Below are 23,368 nucleotides of genomic sequence, written 5' to 3'. Positions count from 1 at the left end.
CACCTAGTACGTTTAACAACCAGCTGCTATGGCTCTGTTCACATTATTTTTAAAACATATAAAGGAACAGCACATTAACCAAGCAGACAGCAGCGTAACAACTGTATGTGAAAATAAGACCATGTGGTCCAACACATCCCGCACTCCTTGCGAAGGGCTCCTTGATTACTGAGCTGATGTGTAGCCAGCATTTTTGTTGTGCAATCAGTATTAGGCCAGACTTTCTGGACACGTGTGTCAGCACTGGCTCTTTCAGGAAGACTCAGCCTCAGGAGTTGTTTGTCAGAGCAAGCTGCTCTTCCAGGCTCAGGTCTGCCACTCCCAGTCTCCTTTGGCACACACTCACTCCTCCAAATACATGACTAATTTGTGAGGAATACGACAACTTGGTCATAAGTAAATATTAAATATTAAGGCTATACCAAAAATCTGTAAAACGAAACCTACAAATTCACAAAAAAGTGCGTTACAGCAAGAAAGGATGTAACTATGAATAGGAAACTAACCACAGAGAAGTTTTGCCATTTTTTATTGAATGAATCTTTCAGTATGTTTTAAAACTGAAAAAAAAAAAAAAAAAAAAAAAAAAAAAGAAGACTTCAAGAAGACACTACGTTTTATAGGTGCCATGCCTTTTTGGGTATTTCGATCTTGGGCAGCCCTTTGAGAAGCCGGGTATGTGGGCTGCTGACCAACTTCAACTCAGTAAGCGGGGCACAAGTGTGTTGGGGAGCAAGCTCTCTGGGCTAATTACCAAGGCTTTAAACTAGGTTTGACAGGGAAAGGAAGGGGAGCTAAAAGTGACAGAGAAGGGCTGGGTGAAGTTTTCACTGCTGTCACTGTTGAAGATAGTAGGGAAAAACCTCTGAGTTGTGCCATAGGATCATCCGAGGGTTCCTCATAGAAGGTGATGATCTTGATACCCCATCCAGAATTTTCTTTTTCTTGCATCCCTCCAGGGGTAACTGTGCCTGCTGCTTCCCTTGTGCCTGTATACCAGTGCATAGAGCATGGGAAATAAACGGGATGAGCTTGAGATCTGTGTTTGGTCGCAGGGCCACAATCTCATTGCAATCACAGAGATGTGGTGGGACAGCTCACACGACTGGAAAGCAGTCATGAAGGGCTATGAACTCTTTAGGAAAGACAGGCTGGGGAAGTGAGGGGGTGGGGTTACCCTTTATGTGAGGGAGCAATTAGAGTGTACCCACCTCCACCTGTGGGAGGGTGATGGACAAGTGGAGAGCTTGTGGGTGAGAATTAAGGGGTGGGCTGGTATGGGAGACACTGTTGTGGGAGTACACTACAGGTCACCAGATGAGGAGGAGGAGGAGGAGGAGGAGGAGGAGGAGGAGGAGATAGATGAGGTCTTCTAAAAGCAGCTGGTAGTAGCCTCACGATCGTGGGTGCTGGTTCTCATGGGGGACTCCAATTTTCCAGACATCTGTTGGAAAAGCAACTTGTCCAGGTATGCACAGTCCAAACTGTTCCTACATTTCATTGAAGACAATTTTCTGATGCAGGTAGTGGAGGAGCCGACGAGGAAGGGGGGTGCTCCTGGACCTTGTCCTTACCAACAGGGATGGGCTTGTTAGGGATGTAAAGGTCGGGGGCAGCTTGGGATGCAGCGACCATGAGATGGTGGAGTTCAAGATGGAACTTGGTGGAAGAAGTAAGGCTAAAAGCAGGATTGCAGCCCTGGTCTTTCGGAGAGACAACTTCAACCTCTTCCGGGACCTGCTTGGGAGTATCTCATGGGCTAGGTTGCTAGAAAGCAAGGGTGCATGCGAGAGCTGGGCTACATTTAAACAGCACTTCTTCCAAGCTCAGGATCTGTGCATCCCTAAGAGTACAAAGTCAGTAAAGGGGGGCAGGAAACTTGAGTGGATGAGCAAGGAGCTCATCGATAAGATCGATAAGATCAAAAGGAAGAGGAAGGTCTATGAAATGTGGAAAAAGGGCCTGTCCTCTTGGGAGGAGTATAGAAGCATTGTCAGGGCCTGCAGGGACGCGATGAGGAAGGCTAAAGCCCACGTAGAGATGAGGCTTGCAAAAGAGATAAAGGATAATATGAAGGTTTTTTTTTTTTTAACTATGTAATCAGTAAAAGGAAGACTAGGGATAATGTGGGTCCCTTGCTGAACGAGGGGGTGTCCTGGTAACAGGAGATGCCGAGAAGGCGGAGATACTGAATGCTTTCTTTGCTTCAGTCTTTGCTTCAAGGACTCCCCCCCGGGACTCCTTGACCCTAGAGGGAGGAGAGTCTGGGAAGTGGAGATTTCCCCCCTTGTTGACAAAGGAGTGGTTCAGGAGCGTCTGTGTGGGCTCAACGCGCACAAATCCGTGGGTCCCGATGGGATGCATCCACGTGTGCTAAGGGAATTGGCAGAGGTGATTGCCGAACCTCTCTCTATCATCTTTGAAAGGTCCTGGAGAACAGGAGAGGTGCCTGAATATTGGAGGATAGCCAATGTCACTCCGGTCTTCAAGAAGGGCAAGAAGGAGGATCCGGGAAACTACAGGCCAGTCAGTCTCACCTCTGTCCCTGGAAAGGTGTTGGAACAGCTTGTTCTGGATGCCATCTCCAAACAATTGGAAGAGAAGAAGGTTATGAGGAGTAGTCAGCATGGATTCACCAAGGGGAAGATGTGCTCGACCAACCTTGTTGCCTCCTATGATGGCATCACCAGCTGGGTAGATGAGGGGACAGCAGTGGTAGATGTCATCTACCTTGACTTTAGCAAGGCTTTCGATACTGTCTCCCATGACATCCTGATAGCAATGCTGAGAAAGTGTGGGATAGAGGAGTAGACAGTAAGGTGGGTTGAGAACTGGCTGACTGGCCGAGCTCAGAGGGTGGTGATCGGCAGCGCAGAGTCCAGCTGGAGACCTGTGACTAGCGGTGTTTCCCAGGGGTCGGTGCTGGGTCCGGTCTTGTTCAACATCTTCATCGACAACCTTAACGAGGGAATAGTGTCTGCCCTCAGCAAGTATGCTGATGACACAAAGCTGGGAGGAGTGGCTGACATGCCAGAAGGCTGTGCTGCCATTCAGTGAGACCTGGACCGGCTGGAGAGATGGGCAGGAAGAAACCAGGTGAGGTTTAACAAGAGCAAGTGTAGAGTCCTGCACCTGGGAAGGAACAACCACATGTATCAGTACAGGCTGGGGGACGACCTGCTGGAGCGGAGCTCTGAGGAGAAGGACCTGGGGGTCCTGGTGGACGACAGGTTGACCATGAGCCATCAGCGTGCTCACAGGGATCTCCTGGAAAAAGTCCAGCGGAGGGCCACAAAGATGATACGGGGCCTGGAGCATCTTCCCTATGAGGAAAGGCTGAGAGACCTGGGTCTGTTCAGCCTGGAGAAAAGGAGACTGAGAGGGGATCTCATCAATGTATATAAATAGCTGAGGTGTGGGAGACAGAGGGATTTGGCCAACCTCTTTTCAGTGGTTTGCGGGGACAGGACAAGGGGTAATGGCCACAAAACTGAGCACAGGCAGTTCCGCACCAACATGAGAAAGAATTTCTTCATGGTGAAGGTGACGGAGCGCTGGAACAGGCTGCCCAGGGAGGCTGTGGAGTCTCCTTCTCTGGAGACATTCAAGGCCCATCTGGACGCCTACCTGGGCAGCCTGCTCTGATGAACCTGCTTTGGCAGGGGGGTTGGACCCGATGATCTTTCGAGGTCCCTTCCAACCCCTACAGTTCTGTGATTCTGTGACACAAGCCAACGATGTCTGCCTGTGCACATACCCATCACTACTGCCTGCTGACACACTTTGCAAAAGTTCCTTTAAGGTCTCTCGCAGATGCATATGACAGCAACAAGGTTAAGGCGGCTGCAGAGGTTTCTGTTTCCCTGGAGATGGCAGTTTCATGGATGGCTGAGTATCACCACAGCAACCAACTGCAAAAACAGTCTACGGGCTCCCGCCCCATTACTCTGCTGAAACAATTTGTACTACGTGAAAGGCAAGGGCACAAAAGCTGAAAATGGATCAAAGTAAACACTGCTGCTAAAAAGTACCATTTTGTTTTGCTGACTTCAAGGCATCAAATCACAGACTCTGTGTTTTGTTCTAAAATATGAAAGTCAAGTGCCAAGGATTTACGAGGTTGAATTAACTATTCCACCGTGAAGTCCTTGAGATAAATTCATAGCTCATTTTCCAAAACAATCACTACAAATTTGTGCAAATAAACCAGGTTAAAATGTGCTGTGCTGTACTGTATTACACTGCCCAGGCTAGGACAGCTGTTTCATAAGACAGAAGAGGAAAATTAATTTTAACCCTCAGATCATATAAACAGATTTTCTGACTTACAAATGATGTACTGAAGATGGATTTATGACTTCTTTATTTACTGCTCAGCTGCAAAGATGAAGTTAATTAGTACCAAGCAGACAGGAAATTGAAAATATGTATCACTGCCCTCTATAACTGTTTTCAATCTAACATTATATTTATATATATATAAAGTTATTCTGAATTGCAACAAAAACTAGTATGAATATTATCTTTACAGATCATTGATGCATACTATCCAGTATAAGAGGTTTAGAATTTCTACTGAAACTCACTTGAAAAAATTTAATTCCAATACATTGGCCGAAAAGAGTTCAGTCAAAGATTAATCCACAAATCCACCTCAAAGGGTGGGACCTAGTACTCTATCACTTCTCAAAAAGCGTTTAGCAATTGCTTTGGGAAAAATCTCCAAGTTACTTTTTTGATTTTTAAGACAAAAGTAAAGAAAAGGTGTATTCTTTAGGCAGAGACTGGGAATTCAAAATGGAACACGTATTTTATCCATTTTTTTTCTATGCTCTTTAAATATTGTGTTACAGACTCGATACCACGCCAGCTATAGTAGATTGCAATGTACAGTTTTCAGGAGCCAACAGCTTCTGGGAGAGAGTTTGCTGATTTTTCCAAGAAAGGCAAATTATGTTCTTATGGTATTACCTTTGAAGGTAATTTTGCCATCCATGCAGCCTTGGCCAGAGACACACCAAGCTTTCTTCTCTGTCAGGCCAGCTCTAAAGGATGCTGCTGCCCAAGTAGCATGTCTGAGCCACACTATCACACAGTGAGCAATGCAGCAATCCCCCCACAACTGCAGTGAGCAACATGGCAATGCCAGGAGAGAGTGGGTTGCTCATTTTATCATAAATACACACCTGTAAGTGGATTGGCATTGCCTGGACCTTCTGACCCATGTTCTACAGATCAACTGAACTGCAATTATAGTTCAGTTGTGAAAATCATGGGAAATATTCACCCTGGCATAATTCCACTGAAACTCATGGCATTAAGCCAGGTCCCATAAGTTATCTAATAAAAACTGAATGCTGTTGTGCAATATTCTGAACTTTATGAGGTACCCCCCAAACTGGAATACTGGGCCCACCAAAGAGAGGGTATGAGAACAGAAAGGTTGATAAGGGCAACCCAACTGTGGTCTAGGGCTCATTGCACACTCTTCGGTAAGAAGTACTACCAGAAACCTTTGACCATAAGGTGCTTGAAATCTCTCTTTTTTTAATTTGTCCTGCAACAGGAGCTAAAGGTCAGGGTGTGCTGTGCTAGATACAGTGCAAGCACAACACACAGCTCCATCCCCAAAGAACTTACAAATCAAGACATTCAAGTCCTGCACCATGTGTGTGCCAACATGCCCTAACAAACTATCCTGAAGTATGGATGACCTCCCCAGAGGGTGACCTTAATGCGAAGATGCAGTATTAATGTCTAAGGAAAAATGTCAACCCCAATGTTTGTCTCTTAAAGAGGAATAACAGAGTAAAGCTTCCTTTGCCTTGAGTGATGACAGAGCATAACCCCTAAACTTCGGTACCTGCTGCGCTTCGAGCAAAGCAATATATTCTAATGGGCACACAGACTTTGAAAACAAAACAAAAGCCGGGGAGCTTACAGCATATTTAATTGCTATCTGTAGTCTCTCTTCTCCCTCCAGCCTAAGTTCTGGTACCTTTCTAGCCCCAGACATTCAACGACCCAGCTGAGGATTCATGTAACAGGATGGAATTACAGCGCATTTAGATCTCTTCATAAGGATTTGTAATTCAACTGGTCCAGCCAATTGACTAAAAAAAAAAAAATTACAAATAAAATTAGTGCTAAAACATGACCAAAAACATCACAACAAGAGTATGTGGCACGCTGTATGGCACTAGACAAACTGCTCAGTACCTGGCAACAGTGTCATTTGTATCTGCTTCACAACTGATGTTTTACTGCACCAGTGATAACTTTCTCCTCAGAACTGCAAGGGTAAGCAACTGCACTGTAAGTTTTTACTGGAAACGAAGTCACTGAAGAGTCTATTCAGAAAGCACAACAGCTCATACAGCATCAGAAAGTTCTGAAAGAGATGTTCTAAATTAGTGCTTCTAATTTTCTGAAAATGTTGGATCATTTCTGCCCCTAGCTCAGCCACATAACTTATCTTTAGACAAAAATGCAGCCTGCTCATTTCTGGTGTTCCAAAGTTGTTATTTTACGCAGGAGCTGCCAAAAGTAATCACATTATGTTAGATGTTAATCATTTATGCAAATACCTAAGTAATGCAAAAACTAAGTAATGCAAAGCTATCCCAGAAACAAACAAAAAGACTTGGCAAACAGGCAGGACAGTTATTGAAGTCCTATTTGCACTAGCAAATGGTATTACTTCCACAGTGCAGAAGTAACAAAAGTGGAAAAAGGAAAGCTAGTTTATATAAGGAAAGGTATTTGAAAAGACAAAGGGCAGCAAGTCATACTTGCATTAATGCAACTATTTCTCCAACGATTGTAAAATTATAACCTAAAGAGTTTATCATACATTTCACTTACAGACTGTACATGTGTCAACTGCCTACTTTAACTTCCTTTACCTGCATAACACAACATCCAGCTTTCCCTGTGTGTATGCATCTCAAACCAGTTTTTGTCTTCAACATTATCTCAACTCTTTATATAGTTTGGAGAACCAGAGAGCTGTAAAATGAGTTTCAAAAACTTCTGGCTGCAACAAATAGAGCAGAGAGTCAGTCTCTGTGCAAACATCTGTACTTTGCTCTGCCAGCTACAGTTAATCTTCAGATGCTATCCCTATTGTCTTGGGCACCTGTGGAACAAGGGCTGCTCACAGCAACCAGCCCCCACTGTTGGTGCAATGGAAAACCCGTGCCCACCACCACATGGGCTGGGACCCCTGTGCCCATTCCTGCTTTGACCCTAACTAGATGCTTGGGCTCCTAAAGATTAAGTGAAACCATCTGTGCCATCTGCCCTTCCACAATGCAGTCAGGCTTCCCAGCACTTGAAACCTGAAAACAAAACATCTCGCTCAGCTTTGCATAAATCAGTAGATGTCAATACTGTTCACATGCTGTATAATGAATCTCAAGGGGAAAACCCTCCTTTTATACATTTTGTGGGAAAATTTCTTGTCTTTAGATCTAAGGACACAAGATCCAATCCTGCAAACCTGAAGTACAGCATCTGCTTAATGTTGTCCTATTCACAAAATGCTATCACATCAGACTTGCAAGTTTAACAATTAAGGTACAAAGTGCGTAGAAATAGGAAATGTTTCCCCAGATAATATTCTGCTCTGTATCTACTTGTACATAAATGTGTTTGTTTTTTTTGTTTTTTTTACCTTTTCTTCGGTGAATTACCTGGGCTGAAAAGTGAAATCTGATTTCCTACTCCTCTCCCTTTCCCCATCCTGAAACTATTATTGAGTACTTGCATTAATGTTACCTAACACTATTATAAAAAAAGGTAGGGGGGAGTCATGGGGGGTTGCCATGTTGGAGGCTCTATGAGCCTCTAAAACCCAGCTCCTGTCCCAGAGAAAATGCTTCTTACACGAATAAAAGATCAAAATTATGACAGGACCTTTTTCCTTAAAGGCATCTGGGGCATTCTGAGCAAGTCTACACAGATTTCTCCAGGTAGACAGAAGTTCCTGTAGCCTGTATTTTTAGCAACTTAGATGTGTGCTAGGCACCCACCTAGAAGGTGCACCATACCACAGCAATGCATTAATGCAGCTGATATACCTTGCCTCTCACCAGGTCTTATTAGTCATAGTATCAAATTAATCCAGGTTCAAAGACTCGGTGTCAGCACTCTCTCATCTCTTACAAGCTCTGAGTGTAGACACAGCAAGTTCACCTCAACTGGAAAACACCATGCAGACTTCACATTGAACACAGTGTTCTAAGAACATCATGGCAAAACTGGAATCAGAACAGTGAATTTCCAAATCCGAGTGGAAATCCTGAACAGCTGAACAACTTATTTTCTGCTATTTCAAAAGCTGCAGGTGGAGAAGGGGAAGATGCTACGACACGGAGGCTTCACAAAGCAGGAAAAGATCTCTTGCAATATATATGAAATAGATGATGGAAGACTGCAGGACAAAGGGTTTCACCACTCTGCGTGTAACACACCTTGCTCTTCAAAGGTTTTGCAGCCAGACCACACATAGGTGCAGATAACTGGAAAACAGAAATGCCATTCTGCAGGTGTCTTTTGAAGCGGCACAGTCAAATAGAGAAGCGTAAAATACGGAGCTCACATTTTTATTGGACATATAAAACCGAATTCTTGCTTTCCAAGCCAGGGTAAAGAAGAGCATGTGTGTGCATGAAAAAGTGAAAACTTATGCAGCAACACCAGATTTAGGAAACAGCTTTGTTTACTTTATTGTCAGTAACCCACCAGCCTGAGACATGGGGCAAGCATTTCTCTAAGGCATACACTCACAAGTGGTAACAGAAATTAAATGCAAAGGGAACTGCTCTCAAAAGTTTAAACAACTGTAACCAATATATTGTCTTTCTACTCCCCTACCATCCGGTAGATCTTCATTCTTTCCAAATTTTTTTTCATCCTCAAAAAAAAAAAAAAAAAAAAAAAATAAATTTTAGTCTCTGCAAACAAAACAGTATTTTGGGAATATTTTAGAGAATGGAATTAATTTCTTTAAATAATTATATAATTAATTTCATAATTAATTAAATTACTACTTTAATTACATTACTACTTTAAAAAGTTCTAAGAAACCAAATTTTCTCAGTTTATCAGCACTACCTATGTAGGTGGATTTAGTATACTTGCAGAATCAAAGTCATGAAAACCTGACAAAATCCTCCAAAAGATGTAAATGAGGCTGTCACACAAGTATTTTCATGAACAATGATGTCATTCTAAGCACTTTTTATCCACACAGTCTTTCTGATTCTTGCTTGAAAAGAGATTTAATGAAGAAAACTGGCTTGCTTTCCAGCTAATAGTGTAATAACAGAGTGCACCTTCCTGTTTGCAAGGTTTTTCCATAAAGCTTCAGGTGCATTCTCCGTGTCCATTTAACCCCAGTCTAAGTATCGCTTGAAACCCAGATAAGCAGTGGAGGAAAGAAAATGTGTTCCAATACATGTTCTGAAAAAAATAAAAAAAATAAAATAAAAAGCAAGTGCCACTGTGCTTCTCTGCTAAGCAACAGCATATGTAGTAACGTCCAAAAAGGCTTCAAACTTTCACTTCACCACCTGCATGGTGGTGAACAGACTGTGTCCATGCAGAACAAATGAAAAAACTGCTTCAATTCGATCACAGAAGAGTAAGCTAGACTTCAACTAATCTTCAGGACTAGAGAACACTGGTCATTTTCAGAAAAGTATTAGGTTTTAGTACTTTTTCCTCATTGATGAGATTTGGATCATCACCAAAAATTACCTTTTCTCCTGGAGATGCTACCACTACTGTCATGCTTAATCATATCTATGACATGAACTCCAGCCACAACAAAAACATTTCTGTATTTTAAACTGCCAAGGCAACTCCTAAAGACACACTGTCCACTATAAATTACCTATAATTCCTTCAAATTTTTTTAAGCAACCTGAATTTCATCTATTTGTACCCCATGGTGGTGCTATTTTTGCATCTTCTCCTTTAAATAAGTTTTACCACTGTGGAAGCATTCTGGTTTTGTTTCACAGGGAAAATGAGAAACTCCTCTAGAGAAACACAAACTTAGGTACATAAAAAGCATTAGCAAAAGCACAATCTACATATGCTAAAAAAAAAAAAAAAAAAAAAAAAAAGTAACTGTTTCTTCCTCTTATCTTTCCCCCTTTCTTTTACTTTCTCGGCTGATACAGGAGAGCAGCTGAAGTGACTACCTGGCACAGCAAGCTCCATACAATTTATGTTGGAAATTTTCCCTGCTGCTGGGAGGTTGGAGAACAATTCCAACTTTTGGTTCAAACAGACACTCCAGAGAACAACATAAACATGGCCACTCATGACAAGTGTTGCTTCAACATCTCCCTCACACACACAAGCCCAAAGCTAGACTGGAACCTGCCAATCAAGATTGTGATATAAATGGACTCCTGGAAATACCATCACTTTCTTAATTATCTTTTCTTGGGAAACTAACGATAGACAAAGCAGTGATTTATAAGTACTCGAAGCCATGTCAGCCACTCCAAGCTTTAAGGAGGGAAGGGGAGAACAAGAATGTGAATCACAGCTTATGATCTCAATCAAAACATGTGCGTCTGCCTGAAAGAACGTGTGAACACAGTGCACAGTGTGCTTATACACAACTAGCAGAGAGGGAGGAAGAAAGCAAAGACTTGTAAGTCTTCTAGTAAAGACCGTGGCAGCTGCCCAGCTCTCTTTACAATCCTGCAAGAGCAAATCAGTATCTGTGGGCACACACAACAGAGGAAAACAAATATTAGTAAATGTTAGACGCTCCAACTTTCAGCTTCCAACGGGCCATTTTAATAAGTCAGCAAAAACATGCAATTCAAGCAATCAGAAAAGACATTCTGACATTTTTTTCTTTTGAACCCTTTAGCCTGTTGTGGTGGGCCTTGGCATTGCTTCACTCACCGTTCCAAGCAGCTCTGTGAAGCTAAGAATAAGTCTCATTTTCTGCGTGCAATAAACATTCCCATTTTTAAAAACAGAAAATACCAAGGGTTTGCTCAGTGCTTTCCAAGTCATGAGAAGTCACTGTGGCCTTTTTAAGAGTAGACAGGCTTCAAACAATACTTCTGCAGGACACCAGGCTCTGTGCAAACAAGCTCTTCCAGCTGACACATGACTTCCTCTGGCACTTCTGGTGGGCAGAACTGGGAACGATTGCCAAATTCAATGACCAGCAGTTCCTGAGCTGACTGAAAACAACCCACAAAGACTGCAATCCAGAGCAAACTAGATGAAAAAGCCACATCCAAGACTGTATTTTATGCAAGCACAGATGCTTCAAAGTGCTAACAAAGAGAAAAGGCGAGAAGACAGTTGTGAGAGATCCTTAAATTAAGGCTGAGGTGTCTTTTTTAGTCGTTGTTTTGTTTTTTAAGAGACATGGCAATGCAGTGTCCATCAAATAAGGCAATTAAGATACCAGTTTCACTAATCTGTTAGTTGCATGGGAGTTGCTGCTTTCAGTAGGCATGGCACCCCCTGAGAAAGGCGCAGTATTTTTAGGCTTTACGAGCTCTATCTTGGGCTTCACTTCTCAGTCAGCCAGCCCAGTACCATGCTCACTGCCATACTCAACACCTGCCTGGACCCCCTAACAGCACACTCCTGGCTCCTGCAACGTGCTGCTCTCCTCATACTCTTGCCCCCTTTCTGGACAGCAATATTTCCAGCTGCACCACTGCTCTCAAGCCAACTCATTATAGGTACTTCATGCCATGCCTGGTTCAAAAACCCTGCATATACCAAAACCCTGTCACATTTTTGCATTGCCACCTGCAAGTCTGCTGTCAGACTAGCTATCCATTACCATGGCCAAGCAAAGGTCTTCAGAAAGTGGAGAGGCAAAATCAGCAAAATACCCTTGCAATGTTGAGATCCAGTCTGTACTTTGGCAGAGGCACAGTGCTTTGTTTTTCTTTGAAAGCGTCTTCTAGAAAAGCAACTATTTTTTCTTTAAAACAAAAGGCTTTGGTCTACCAGAGCTACCAAATGTGCCCAAGTGCAGCAGCACTGGCTTCCCACTGTCCCACAGCTGATGAGCAGTGGGCAGATGCAACAAATTCTGGCAATGCACTATCACACTAAAACAAGAGGCTTAGCAATGCATAGGATAATAGTCCAATTATTTTAATTTGGAAGAGGAAAGAATAATCACATTAGCAAGTGGAGGTTGCCAAAAGATTTTTAAGGCCATGCTGCAGGGTGCTTCAAAAATTCAAACCAAACTAGCCCATCTTTCTGGCCAATTTGAAAGCATCTGGTCAAGCTGACATCAAGAGCTCAGCACTAAAAAGCAAGAGTGGAAGAAGCAGCTGATCTTAGTTTTACTGTATTTGAGATTATGGAGTCTTAGAAAACACTCCAACGTGGGCATTTGATTGCCACTTAATTGAAACCTATTCTTAAAAAAGCACTTTTAGAAGAAGAAATAAACAAAGTGGAATAAAACAAATGACTAGGTAACAAAAACTTCACTAAATACAGCCGTCAAATAACAAACCTTGAATACCCTTCCTGCCTGCTGTTGACAAGAACTCAAGGTCTTGGTGCAACAGGTTTGTGTGTCTAAACTGCACTCAGAAAGTGACCCCTTTATCAAAGCTATATCTCAAGGCTGTTCCCAGATCTCTGGATGCCTAAGCATGAAACAAATATTTTCCTTGATGCAGCCACAGTAGGGCTGCTGTGGTGTAATTTGAGTAATTTAAGGCATCTAGTTCTGAAAATTATAAATAAAAATAGAAATCTAGAACCCAAAGGACAGAAAGAGTCACAAGGTAATCACAATATATTAATTGTGCAGGGAGAATAAAGAAAGTTAACAGGTACAACCAGGAGGAAGTGTGAAAAAGGGAGCAAGGTAACTGTCTCAACATTTGAAGTTAGGAGAATTAGCATGGAAATTGAAGTGCCAAAATAATGCCTGTAATGCTGTTTCTCCAGAAACTTCTACTCTGGGAACACTTCCATAATTCAGGAAATGGAATTCCACCTGGTTACGTACATGCGTGGACCTTTCTGCAAGGTCATAATCCCACAGAGAAGATGAAGAAATGAATTAATAATACCTACTGGGAAAGCAACAAAATGCCAAAGGCACACTTATTCTGATTCCACATGCATTATACAAAGTAAGTGTTGATGTAAGCCACTTGCCAGCATATCTTAAAGTATTTGAGACAGTATAAAGAGCTGGGACACACAGCTGTTAGGCAATTTTAGGTTCATAAATCAGCACTTTTCCATAAAGTATGTAATACCTAGCATTTGCAAATGTACAACTCAAAGCTAAAACTGATTTCTTAACAGTATGTTAAGAATAATTTTTGAAGCAAGCTTCTGAAAGTAGTTAAAATTAACACACTGGGAAATATAGCAAATGTAGAAAAAAATAGGCAAAATGAACCAGGATTTTATGCTTGTTGTCCAGATCTTCAGAGTCCTAAAATACAAAACCATTTTGACAGAGAAGAACTATCCTGAATTCAGGATGCATAGCAAACATCCGGATGTAGAAATATGTTATCAGGGGACCGTTTCAGTGTCTTTTCCTGTTCCAGTTTTACAACTCACAAGCTTTTCAGAAAATACTTAAATATCAGATTTAAATGATTTTGCCTATCATTTTATGACTATAAGCAGGTCAGCTCAGGAATCTGAGGCTACTTCCCTAGAAAGTACCTGGCTATATAATTAGCCTGCTCTATAGAAACTAACACACATTTTCATACCAAGTTTGCTCTCAAAGGAAAATAATCATCATGATTTTTTTCTTCCAAGTAACACTGATTTAACAGTGAGAAGTCTCTGCAATTATTACAGCCTCAGCAGTGTTGCTCAAAAATTATGAAAATAAAGATGAATCTTTGCTTTTCCTGCCTTTACTTCACATAACATGTTAAAAATCTGCATCAGGCATAACATCTTAAAACTATTGAGGATGAGGATGTCAACGAAAACAATAGTGAATCCATTGCCAGGAATTCTGATTCCGTGTAGTCACATGTATTCAGTCCTAAGTATTCACATGAGATTAATTTTATATCCCTTTGCTTCCACCCCCCCCTTTAACTATTCCAAGTGTGGCTGCATGCCTGAAGCAGCTCAGGGAAACTCAAATGACATGTATGTCATTTAATAATGAATTCTTCATTATTTTAAGACTTGATAATATACCTATTTAAGGAGTGATTTTAATCTCAAAGTATATTTTTAAATTTTTCTATACATATTTTTCTGGTGCAAATCACTAGAAATACAATTGTCTTCACAAACAACAATTCTTTCTCAGAATGAGCGGTTTCACAAAAAGTAAGTTTTTCTACAATCTGGGAAACTCAAATAGTAAAGACACCCAAAGCCAAAGAGAAAGTCCCTGTAAATGTTCAGTAGTTCCTGGCTTTCAGCTGAGACCCAGATCAGTGCAGAACTGCACACATGCACTCACTTCCCCAGGAATATTCGATCAAACAAAACAAACAAAAAAGCTTGCATTCTTCATGCCAAGCTTAATAAAAACACTCGTGCCTATTACATGCACCCGTATTCTATTTCCTATGATAAAGCACGGCCAATATGAATTGCGATAAAAGACAGTTCTAAGAAATACTTCAAAAAGACTGGAATTTTGGGGGTCTTTCTTGAAGAAAATGTCTTGACAGTCTCAACAAACGAGATGTCATCCCAACAAAGATTAACAAAGTAAAATAAAAATAAATGCTTACAGCATTTCATATGACCTTATATTTATGAGATTTCAGCCTTAACCTGAAAGTGATAAATTACTGATTTAGTTTTGCAAGGAAGTCGGAATACATAATACATTTCCAGTTTATCTAGATTTTCCATTTCCAGGCAAGATAAAAGTACCCAAACCTTACTAAATTGTTACAAAAAAAGTCTACAAGCATTACAGGAGGAACACACACCTCTGCCATGCCCTCCCTCAGCATTAGCCACCCTTCCTATGTTTAAATTTGCAAATGCTTGTCTGTATAGAGTACAGATGTGCCAAGTATTAAATTAATGCATACACATATGTTGCATATTCAAGAGAACCAGGATAACTGCACAAATACATGTATGTTTAATGTGTAAGTCCTCTAACAAATTTGCTATGGGAAGTTTGTACTCCTCTGAGCAAGTAAAGAATGTTTAATTCAGCAGCATCTACACAGGGTAGGTTAAAAACAAAAGAAAACCCAACCTCTTCTGTCCCAAAGCAAGCCCTTGCTTAAGAGATTTTCAGACCTTGCACTTTATGTTATTAGAACTTCAACCAGCCTCTGAATAAATGCATGATTTATTTTAAGCACTTTCAGTGCTGCAGATTCTAGCTAGATTTGTACTGTCAAACAAAAATACTATTTTTATGCTGGAGTACATTGGCTATACTGTATGACATATCTCCACCTTTGCTATCAGCTTTGCAGGCAACAGGAAATACCTCAGCTGGTAAATCAAACTAATTTAACTTGAGGTGATGGGTACCTTCTACTTTAAGACAAAAGGACATTTGGAGTTCATTTGTACAATAATGGAAAGAGATAACATTTGCTCTGCTTTGTTTTCTGACTGATCCTTTAAGTAAAAACTGTTCTTTCCAAGTTGTTTGTTCTCTCTTGCTCTACACTGTTGCCAGCAAACCTTGCTCTAGCTTCCTGTTCATTTTCAGAGCAGGCATCTCCAAGGACTGTAACTGGAAAACAGCTGGGTGAAGGAAGCTAAGGGCTACACATTGTGAAATACATTCTATGCCCTACACTTTAGTACACCACAGAGGTGTGCAGAAAAGACAGTTGTGGCAAACTGCTTTCAAAATGTTAGCATGTTAGATGAGGCACAAAGCATCTTTCTCCTAGACAGCAACTATGTTTATTCAAAGCCAAATATTTAAAACTTCTATCATTCTGTCAAGACAATTAGACAGTACTGGCACAGTCTGCAACCTCGCGCACAAGTGAAACTAGTTCACATTGTGCATGCATAACTGCAGTCAAACTACACTGTTACACAAGTAGTGCTAAGAACATCAAAACAGGGCGAAATTTAGTTTTATGCAAATTTAAGCCCTGCATTTGATTCATTCTGGCCCCGTGGGAGGTACAAACTCCAGCTATAGCCAGTTTCCCCCCATGCTCAGGCACCCTTTGGTAACTAAGAGGTTACAAACTGATGCTACATCGTGTCCCTACAGCAAGGGCACTCTTCTGCCCCTTTTTCAACAGAACTTGTGATTACCTTGTGAGACCTACCCGTCAGACCAAATTTGTCTAAGACTTGCCAATGGACTTAAAAGTTCTTGGGTGATGAGAAAGGCTCTGACAAATACATAGCAGAACTACACAAGGCTTTTAGTTTCCATAGGAAACTATATTGGAAAAAAAAAATAACTACAATGGGTTTTACATGCCCAAAGAAATTACTATACCTACCTTTTTTTCCACTGACAATCTTGTGCCTTGCAAACTCCAAGACAACAACAAAATCTCTGTTCCTCATTCTCAGCCCCACACAAAATAAGTGTAATTTTTCAGTTCAACTGTCATGGAATGAACAGAAGTAAATCTGATGTTTTTGATTAAGAGCAACCATTAAGATGCCTACTTAAAAAATAAATAAGTTTTTCATCATACATTAGACATTTTAGTCAGTGTAAATAGTGAAAATGTATACAACAGCTGAAGTTCCATGGATGCATACAACAAACCCCACACGGCTATCAAAGTTAGTGAAAGCTTTGATTATGGCCAAGAGTATTTGCCTGAATTTAACACACTATAAAAGATTCCACTTAAAAGTTCTCCCAGCAAAAATATAGCTCTTTTTCTAAGTTTCCATCTGCTGGATCATCATCTTTGTTCTCTCATTACTAACTCTACTAATTTTGTACATACACATTGCTCTCACAGGAAGCAGTGCTCAGGATTTGTATGTGTAATACTGTAAGAACATGAACTAAGAAACTCAGCTGTCATGGCATGCAATGTTTTCTTTTCACTTCAGCACTCTGTTTTGATGTGTTTTGAGAGTAAACAACAGTACAGCACAAGCTAACATCAAAAATTTTCTTCTCAAGCTGTTGCTTCCAGAGCAGCTGAAGTTCTTGACAGTCCCTCCAAGTGCAACGTACATAAATAAGTAATTGGACTGTACTGAAGAACTACCATAGTCAGTAACACTTGATTTCTGTTCAGCATTTCCCCCTCAGTGAAGCATTAAGGATGTATTACAGGGCTAAAAAAATCTGAACTTAAATATTTGTTTATAGTGGTCATGGCAGGGATCCAAAGGTATTCATGTTAATTTACAACACATTTAGGTAAACGATCTAGCTTTGAAGACAGCCAATTCTGTAAAGGCCTCTTGTAGATCCAAATCTGTTTCTTATTTCCTTTGCCCACCCCACCGACTTTTTAAACCATACTTCGTGGTTGTGAAAGGTGATGGAGAGAATGACTGGGTATGGAAGTGGTTTAGTCTTATGACACGCAAAGCATCTGTGGACAGTATCCATACAAATTGTGCAGGCTTCTTTGTAGTCTTGCTGTTCACAATTCAAAAATAACTTTATTCAGCAAATAAACATGGAACAATCCCATTTTTAGACACACATAGCCAGGGATCTGTAAAAAAAGCAACTACCCCTTTACCTCTCTTTCATGGTGGCCAAGACCTTCCTCAGGATTTCTGAGATTGAGGACATGCACCTCTTGTGGCAGGCCCGTTGTGCCTCGGCTTGCACAGCCAGATAAGACGGTAAAACTCTCCAGTAAAGCATGGACTGGGTGCGAATTGTTAACAGGTGATAAGACACACTCGCTCCTAGGCACAGGACCTGCAGAAGATTATACAGATGTGCTACATTTAGAGAAAGAAAGCAATACATATGTTACATCTATCAAATAATAAAGTCCCTTTTGGTCACAGAACAAACAGGAACACAAACAAGCTTCATGTTCATTTTCCACATTACAAAAAAAAATAAATATTTTAATCGTCCTTTTAAGTTCTTCTGTATATGCTAAATTGTTAATTCATTTCTCTCTTTGAAAGTCTAAATTTAAAGTACATACTCCAAAATGGAAGGTAGTCTTGTCTTTACCAGAGAGCAAATGAAGGATTAAAAAAGAAAAGAAGCCCAAAAATACCGCAAAGGAGAAAAACAACAGTGAGGGTGGTAGGAGGAATTGTTTAGTCTTAGATGTGAATTATTTGTTTATGTCAAACATTGTTATCCCCAAACATTGAAAATTGCAACCACATATACAAAACAATGAAACGTTAATCTCTAGTATAAAGTAATCACTTTAGGGCAAGTTGGATTTGTTGCTTTTGAAGCAGTGCTGATTTATAGTGAACATCGTTCAAATAAATTGGATAAAACAGTAGACATTTATCACATGATAAAATGAAATGTTTGTTTACTGATTCTATTTTGTGCCTGACTGCAATTATCTACACTAATAACAGATATCTAGTCCAAAACAGAGTGTACGCCCTTTCAAATAATCACCACAGCAAGATGTAGTGCCATACTTGTATATAGTATGTGAGACAGTGTGATGTGATATAGCTAGCTAGCACAAAAGCTGAAACATACAGAGCAGTTTACATTTGAACTATATCTCAGGAAACTAAAGCAAGACAAATATTTATGAAAAGCAGCCCTGCTTTTCCAAAATGGCCCAAACCCACCCCTGACAGTAACAGATACAGTATGTTTTTGATTCAGGTCACAAGAGAATGTCAATTGACTTAACTCCTAATTTGCACAAAAGTCAGTCAGATAAGAATTAGATGAACCGGTCAGTTCAAAGGCGGACCATAAAGTTCATTTCTCTGGCTAGCATACATCTGCAACTAAAGTAAAATGGTTTTGTTTGTTCCTAAATAAAAGTTCATAGTTAAAGAAAATCCTCAAATGATCAAATAGCACAGCTCTTGCTGGTTTTGTGAAGTCTACATCCAGCTATCGTAGCACTAGACATCATTTGACCTGGTTGTACGTGTATGTTTAATTACATTAAGATTGACCTATACTTTGCTGGTTACAAATACAGTTCACCCAAGATACAGTCAGCAACTGGGCACTTAAAGTCAGAAAGCCCATCTTAAAACGGAATTTATGTAGAAAAAGCAAAGCCACTTATAACAGTGAGATTTCTGCAATGCCTTCGGTCATGCATGCCTTGTCCTGCAAAAGGGGATGTTCCTGAAACCCACCGGTGCATACTACATATCCTGCCAGCTCCTAAAGAACAGGAGTTTTTGTCAAAGGCAGTGCTCCAGGCATAGATTGCACATGCCTGTGCTTGGGGTGCAGGAGATAAACTTCGTACTGTGTACAAGGAGTAGCACTGACCCGCAGCCTGGGGGACTGGAGACTTGGTTTTAGTTGTGTTTTTTTTTAACCTCCTTTTAAAAGCACACATATAAGATGAGAGCAGCCTAAGCAATGAATGTTGCCCTTTGTAACGCTTGATGAAACTTTAGAATTAATAACAATAATATCAGCAGTAGAAAGGGCTCCTTTTCCTGATTTGCAGATGCAGATCAGAGAACCTGCAGATCAATGAGCCCAACCACTGGTGTGCACATCCTGTAGCAGAACAAGCTATTATACAATCAACACAAAAAAAACATTTCTAAACATGTGCGTCAATTGGTTTAGGGAATTGTTTTCTCTTGCAGACCAGAGTGGAGGGAGATGACATTCGTTAAGATGCCTCTCTCATACAGGAGCACAAAGTAAGGGAAATTGAACATTAAAACATTTACACACACATGTGAGTGAAAAAAAAAAAAAAAAAAAAAAAAAAAAAAAAAAAAAGAATACCAGGGTGTTTGGTCAAGATAGCAGTCTCTATGTAAAGGACAGTTAGAAAGATAAGACAGTCTGGCACAGGAATAAAAAACTGTAAGACTTGGAACAAGACGGAAATGGAGCTGCTGACAAAGAATGCACGCTTTTCTTAGCAAAGGTTGAAGAGAAAGAGCTAGTACCTCCCTCTTGGCAGACGGATTCCCTCCTGACTACCTGCTTCCATGCAGTTCTCCTACGAATCCTTCCCTCCAGTCTTCAGCTGGTCTTTACTTGTACAAGCCTGCCACACTAGTGGAGACTATGCAGATTCCTCCTCACTGGACCCATCTACATCAAAACGGCAGTGAGCAGGAGGTGCAGCTGTGAACTGACACAGCAACAGGCTTTCTGTAACAGCCTCCCTGCCTGGCACCTGAAGCCCATGTTAGGAAAGCCCTCTCTGCAAGGCAGGCTGCTCTATTAGCAAAATGGAAACATTCACAGAGGGAGTAGAAGTTCACATCCTGGATAACCATGTGCAGCTGAGCTTATCTACACAATGAAGGGCAAGCAAAGGCATGCCCATGCTGCCTGAGCTCCGTCCTCGCTGGAGGAGGGCCAGACCTCCTGCAAAAGCTGTGTAACCACGCTGGCAGCGTGCCCGAGCAGCAGTACCAGCCCTGACAGGGCTCACTGCCATAGCACTCCAATGGCACCAGAGCAGCTCCATGACTTGTGCATGCAAGCTGGCTCCCAGCAGGCCAGCCCGGGGCGTGCCGCGGCGCGTGACCAACTGTGCAGGTACGGCAGTATTTCCAACTACCCGTCACCACCACAGCCTGCCTCCAGCCCCACATTAGCTCCTACCCTCGTATGTTCTCCCCTCCCCTCTGCCTCCTGAGCAACTACGCTCCGGATGTTGCCACTATATGCGTGCTTCAATACTTTCTTTTGATTCCTTGAGATTTCTGTCAGCTCTGTGCACCACTTCCTTCAAATTGGAGTTGTTCTGAGCCACCCAGAAATCAACATTTCTGGGAGGGAGACAGGAAGAAGGGGAGTTTTTTCTTCTGGCAGAGTTGTTTTCAGTCCAGACTTGTTACTGACCAAGAAAAAGTCCTTGAAATTTGAACCAGAGATCAGAATAACTACTGGAGGCTAGCTCCATTGTATTCAAACCACATCTGCTGTCAGATTACCCACATACAAAGATTTATGGTGGGGTAAGTACCAAAGAGGCTTACACTAGATGTTGCATTTCTGCAAAGTTTTGCATAGGTGTTTGTGTAGTTATGTCCCAGTTCCACGTTATGCTTCCTAAGAACTCAAGACTCATGAACGTTGTCTCATTAGCTTAGTGATATGGTTTAGTGGAGGACTTTTTAGTGTTAGGTCAGAGGTTGGACTTGGTGATCTTTGAGGTCTCTTCCAACCTAGGTGATTCTGTGATTAAATGTGCTGGCAGTACCAAACAGTCATCTTCACGTGCTGAAATTTGCGTATTTGCCCAACCACCAGCCAGGGCAGTAGTGCCATGCTGAGCGTAACGTTTGCATGCCTGGAGCTAGTGCCAAGTGAAGGGAGTCTGTATCATCAAGTCCACTGATGCTGGTTTGTACATGACATGAGCCAGTTCCTTCTGCCACCTTCTCTCTATTTCTGCTCTATTTTAGTCTATTCTTACATGACCCACACACCAGAACTGCCTTCATTCAACTTGAACTTCATTCAATACTTGTTAACATTTCTTTCCAGCACTACCTACTACACCTACAGGACTTTTCTAGAGAGCAGGGTGCCACTCCCAGGCACTCTCACTCCAGCAAGGTCTCCTGTCTCCAAATTAACTGCTCTTGCTCTGTTTGGCTCCTCTCAGACTCCTCCTGCTCACCTTCCTTCCCTCCCTGACATCTTCCTGTGACTGGAGAGCTAGTTACTTCCTCTAGGTAGCTGGAATCCTAAAGAGCGTGCATTTACAACTCTAAAGAAAAGAAGAAAAGGAAAAAGAAAAAAAAAAAGAAAAAAAAAAAAAGAAAAAAAAAACAGCCAGAAAACCCTTTCTGTGACACTACTAATCTGATTGTTTATCACCTCCACTCTGCCTGCTTGTGTTTGAAAGCCAAGATGAAACCACAGCCTCATCCTGCCTGGGCTTCACAATCCTGCTGCTTCACCATACACAAGTGCTGAGATTGGCAGCTTCTGCCAGCTGCTCACTGCTGGCCCACATCCTGTTCTTGACAACTTCACCTGCACTGGTGACACTAACATCCTGCTAAAACTCAAAATGATTGCTGCTTAAGAGCCAGTTTGTTCAGCTGATTCATCAGGATTACCCCTTCAGCTACAGGCATGTACAGATACTCTCTTTCACCTCATCCCTACAGCTCACAGATTTGTAACCTCCAGTGTGTACATCCTAGTGTGGCTACAAGCCTTTGGAATTCAGTCTTTCCTCTACTGAGGATATAAATGCGTTCACACAGTCATTATTTGGCTTTTGTTTAAATATCACTGCTTTGGACTATATATTCATTCAATCCTGTTAGCAAATCCTGGCTCTTACTGCAATTAAAGATTAATTCTTTAACACCTGCAAAGCCTTTTGAAGAACATAAGCAGGTTAGGTAGTTTTATAAGAACCACTTAGTGTAAACGTGTTTTCTGATGGCAAACATTTAGTGAATTTAGAATTTTAGCAAACTGATCAGCATTGAATTATTTTTCCACTCCAAAATACTATGAATATTTTAAAGTCAATCTTCATGCAGATCCAACTTTGTTTGATATGATCATCTGGAAGGTATTCAATACAATTTCAACATTCTTATTTCCCATATCATCCATGCTACTAATGAGTAGCATGTGTTCTAACAAAGGAGCAGAAAAGGGAGTGAATACAAAGGTGGAGTATACCTCAAGTAGCAGCCGAAGACCAGCTCAGAACTATGATGGATTTTATTCAAATAGTAAAGGCTAATATACTTTGTTATATTTCCATAGAGATTTCTAGTGTTGTCAGCTGAAAAGTGTGACCAGCTCCTGCAAATTGCACAAATCTGTGCTGTGGGTTCCACAGTACATTAGCATGGTTTCCACACACGCGGCAGGAAGACTGAAACAACACCAACGAGATATAACACTCTTTAGATGGACAGATTTATCCTAATTGATTTTTAGTGAGGGAATGACACATACACAGTCATTATACATAAAGACAAAAATTCCAAATCCAGACTTGAGAAACACTAGGGATTTTCTGCATTGTCAGGTACAAAGCAATATAAATTACAGCAGATCCTGCTAGAATTCATCATTTTGAACATTGTAGAGCAAGTCTTAGAGGAGGATAGCTATCAGAGCAGAGATTTGAATATGCCCAAATGGCAGACTCACAAAAATTGTTTTCAAGAAGGTTAATTTAAGGGCATTTTTAATATAAACTAGTGACAGTGAAAACTGGAACAAGAAGGAAAGAGGTAGGATCCTCAAAACTAGTTCTGAATAGCAAAAAAGGTTCTGAAAAGCAAGAGG

General features: G+C 41.2%; 1 protein-coding gene across 2 annotated transcripts in view; it reads right to left on the bottom strand.

Moving 5' to 3' along the window:
* Window positions 1–23,368, bottom strand: part of TGFBR3 (transforming growth factor beta receptor 3) — a 127,873-nt gene that overhangs the window by 58,720 nt on the left and 45,785 nt on the right. For both annotated transcript variants that reach the window (XM_032192806.1, XM_032192807.1), the window contains one exon: window positions 17,682–17,866. In XM_032192806.1, the coding sequence (XP_032048697.1) occupies window positions 17,682–17,866 (185 nt within the window). The remainder of the gene's footprint in view (window positions 1–17,681; window positions 17,867–23,368) is intronic.

This window comes from Aythya fuligula, chromosome 8, assembly GCF_009819795.1.
Source record: "Aythya fuligula isolate bAytFul2 chromosome 8, bAytFul2.pri, whole genome shotgun sequence".
NCBI lineage: Eukaryota > Metazoa > Chordata > Aves > Anseriformes > Anatidae > Aythya > Aythya fuligula.
This window is presented reverse-complemented; position numbering and strand designations above follow the sequence as displayed.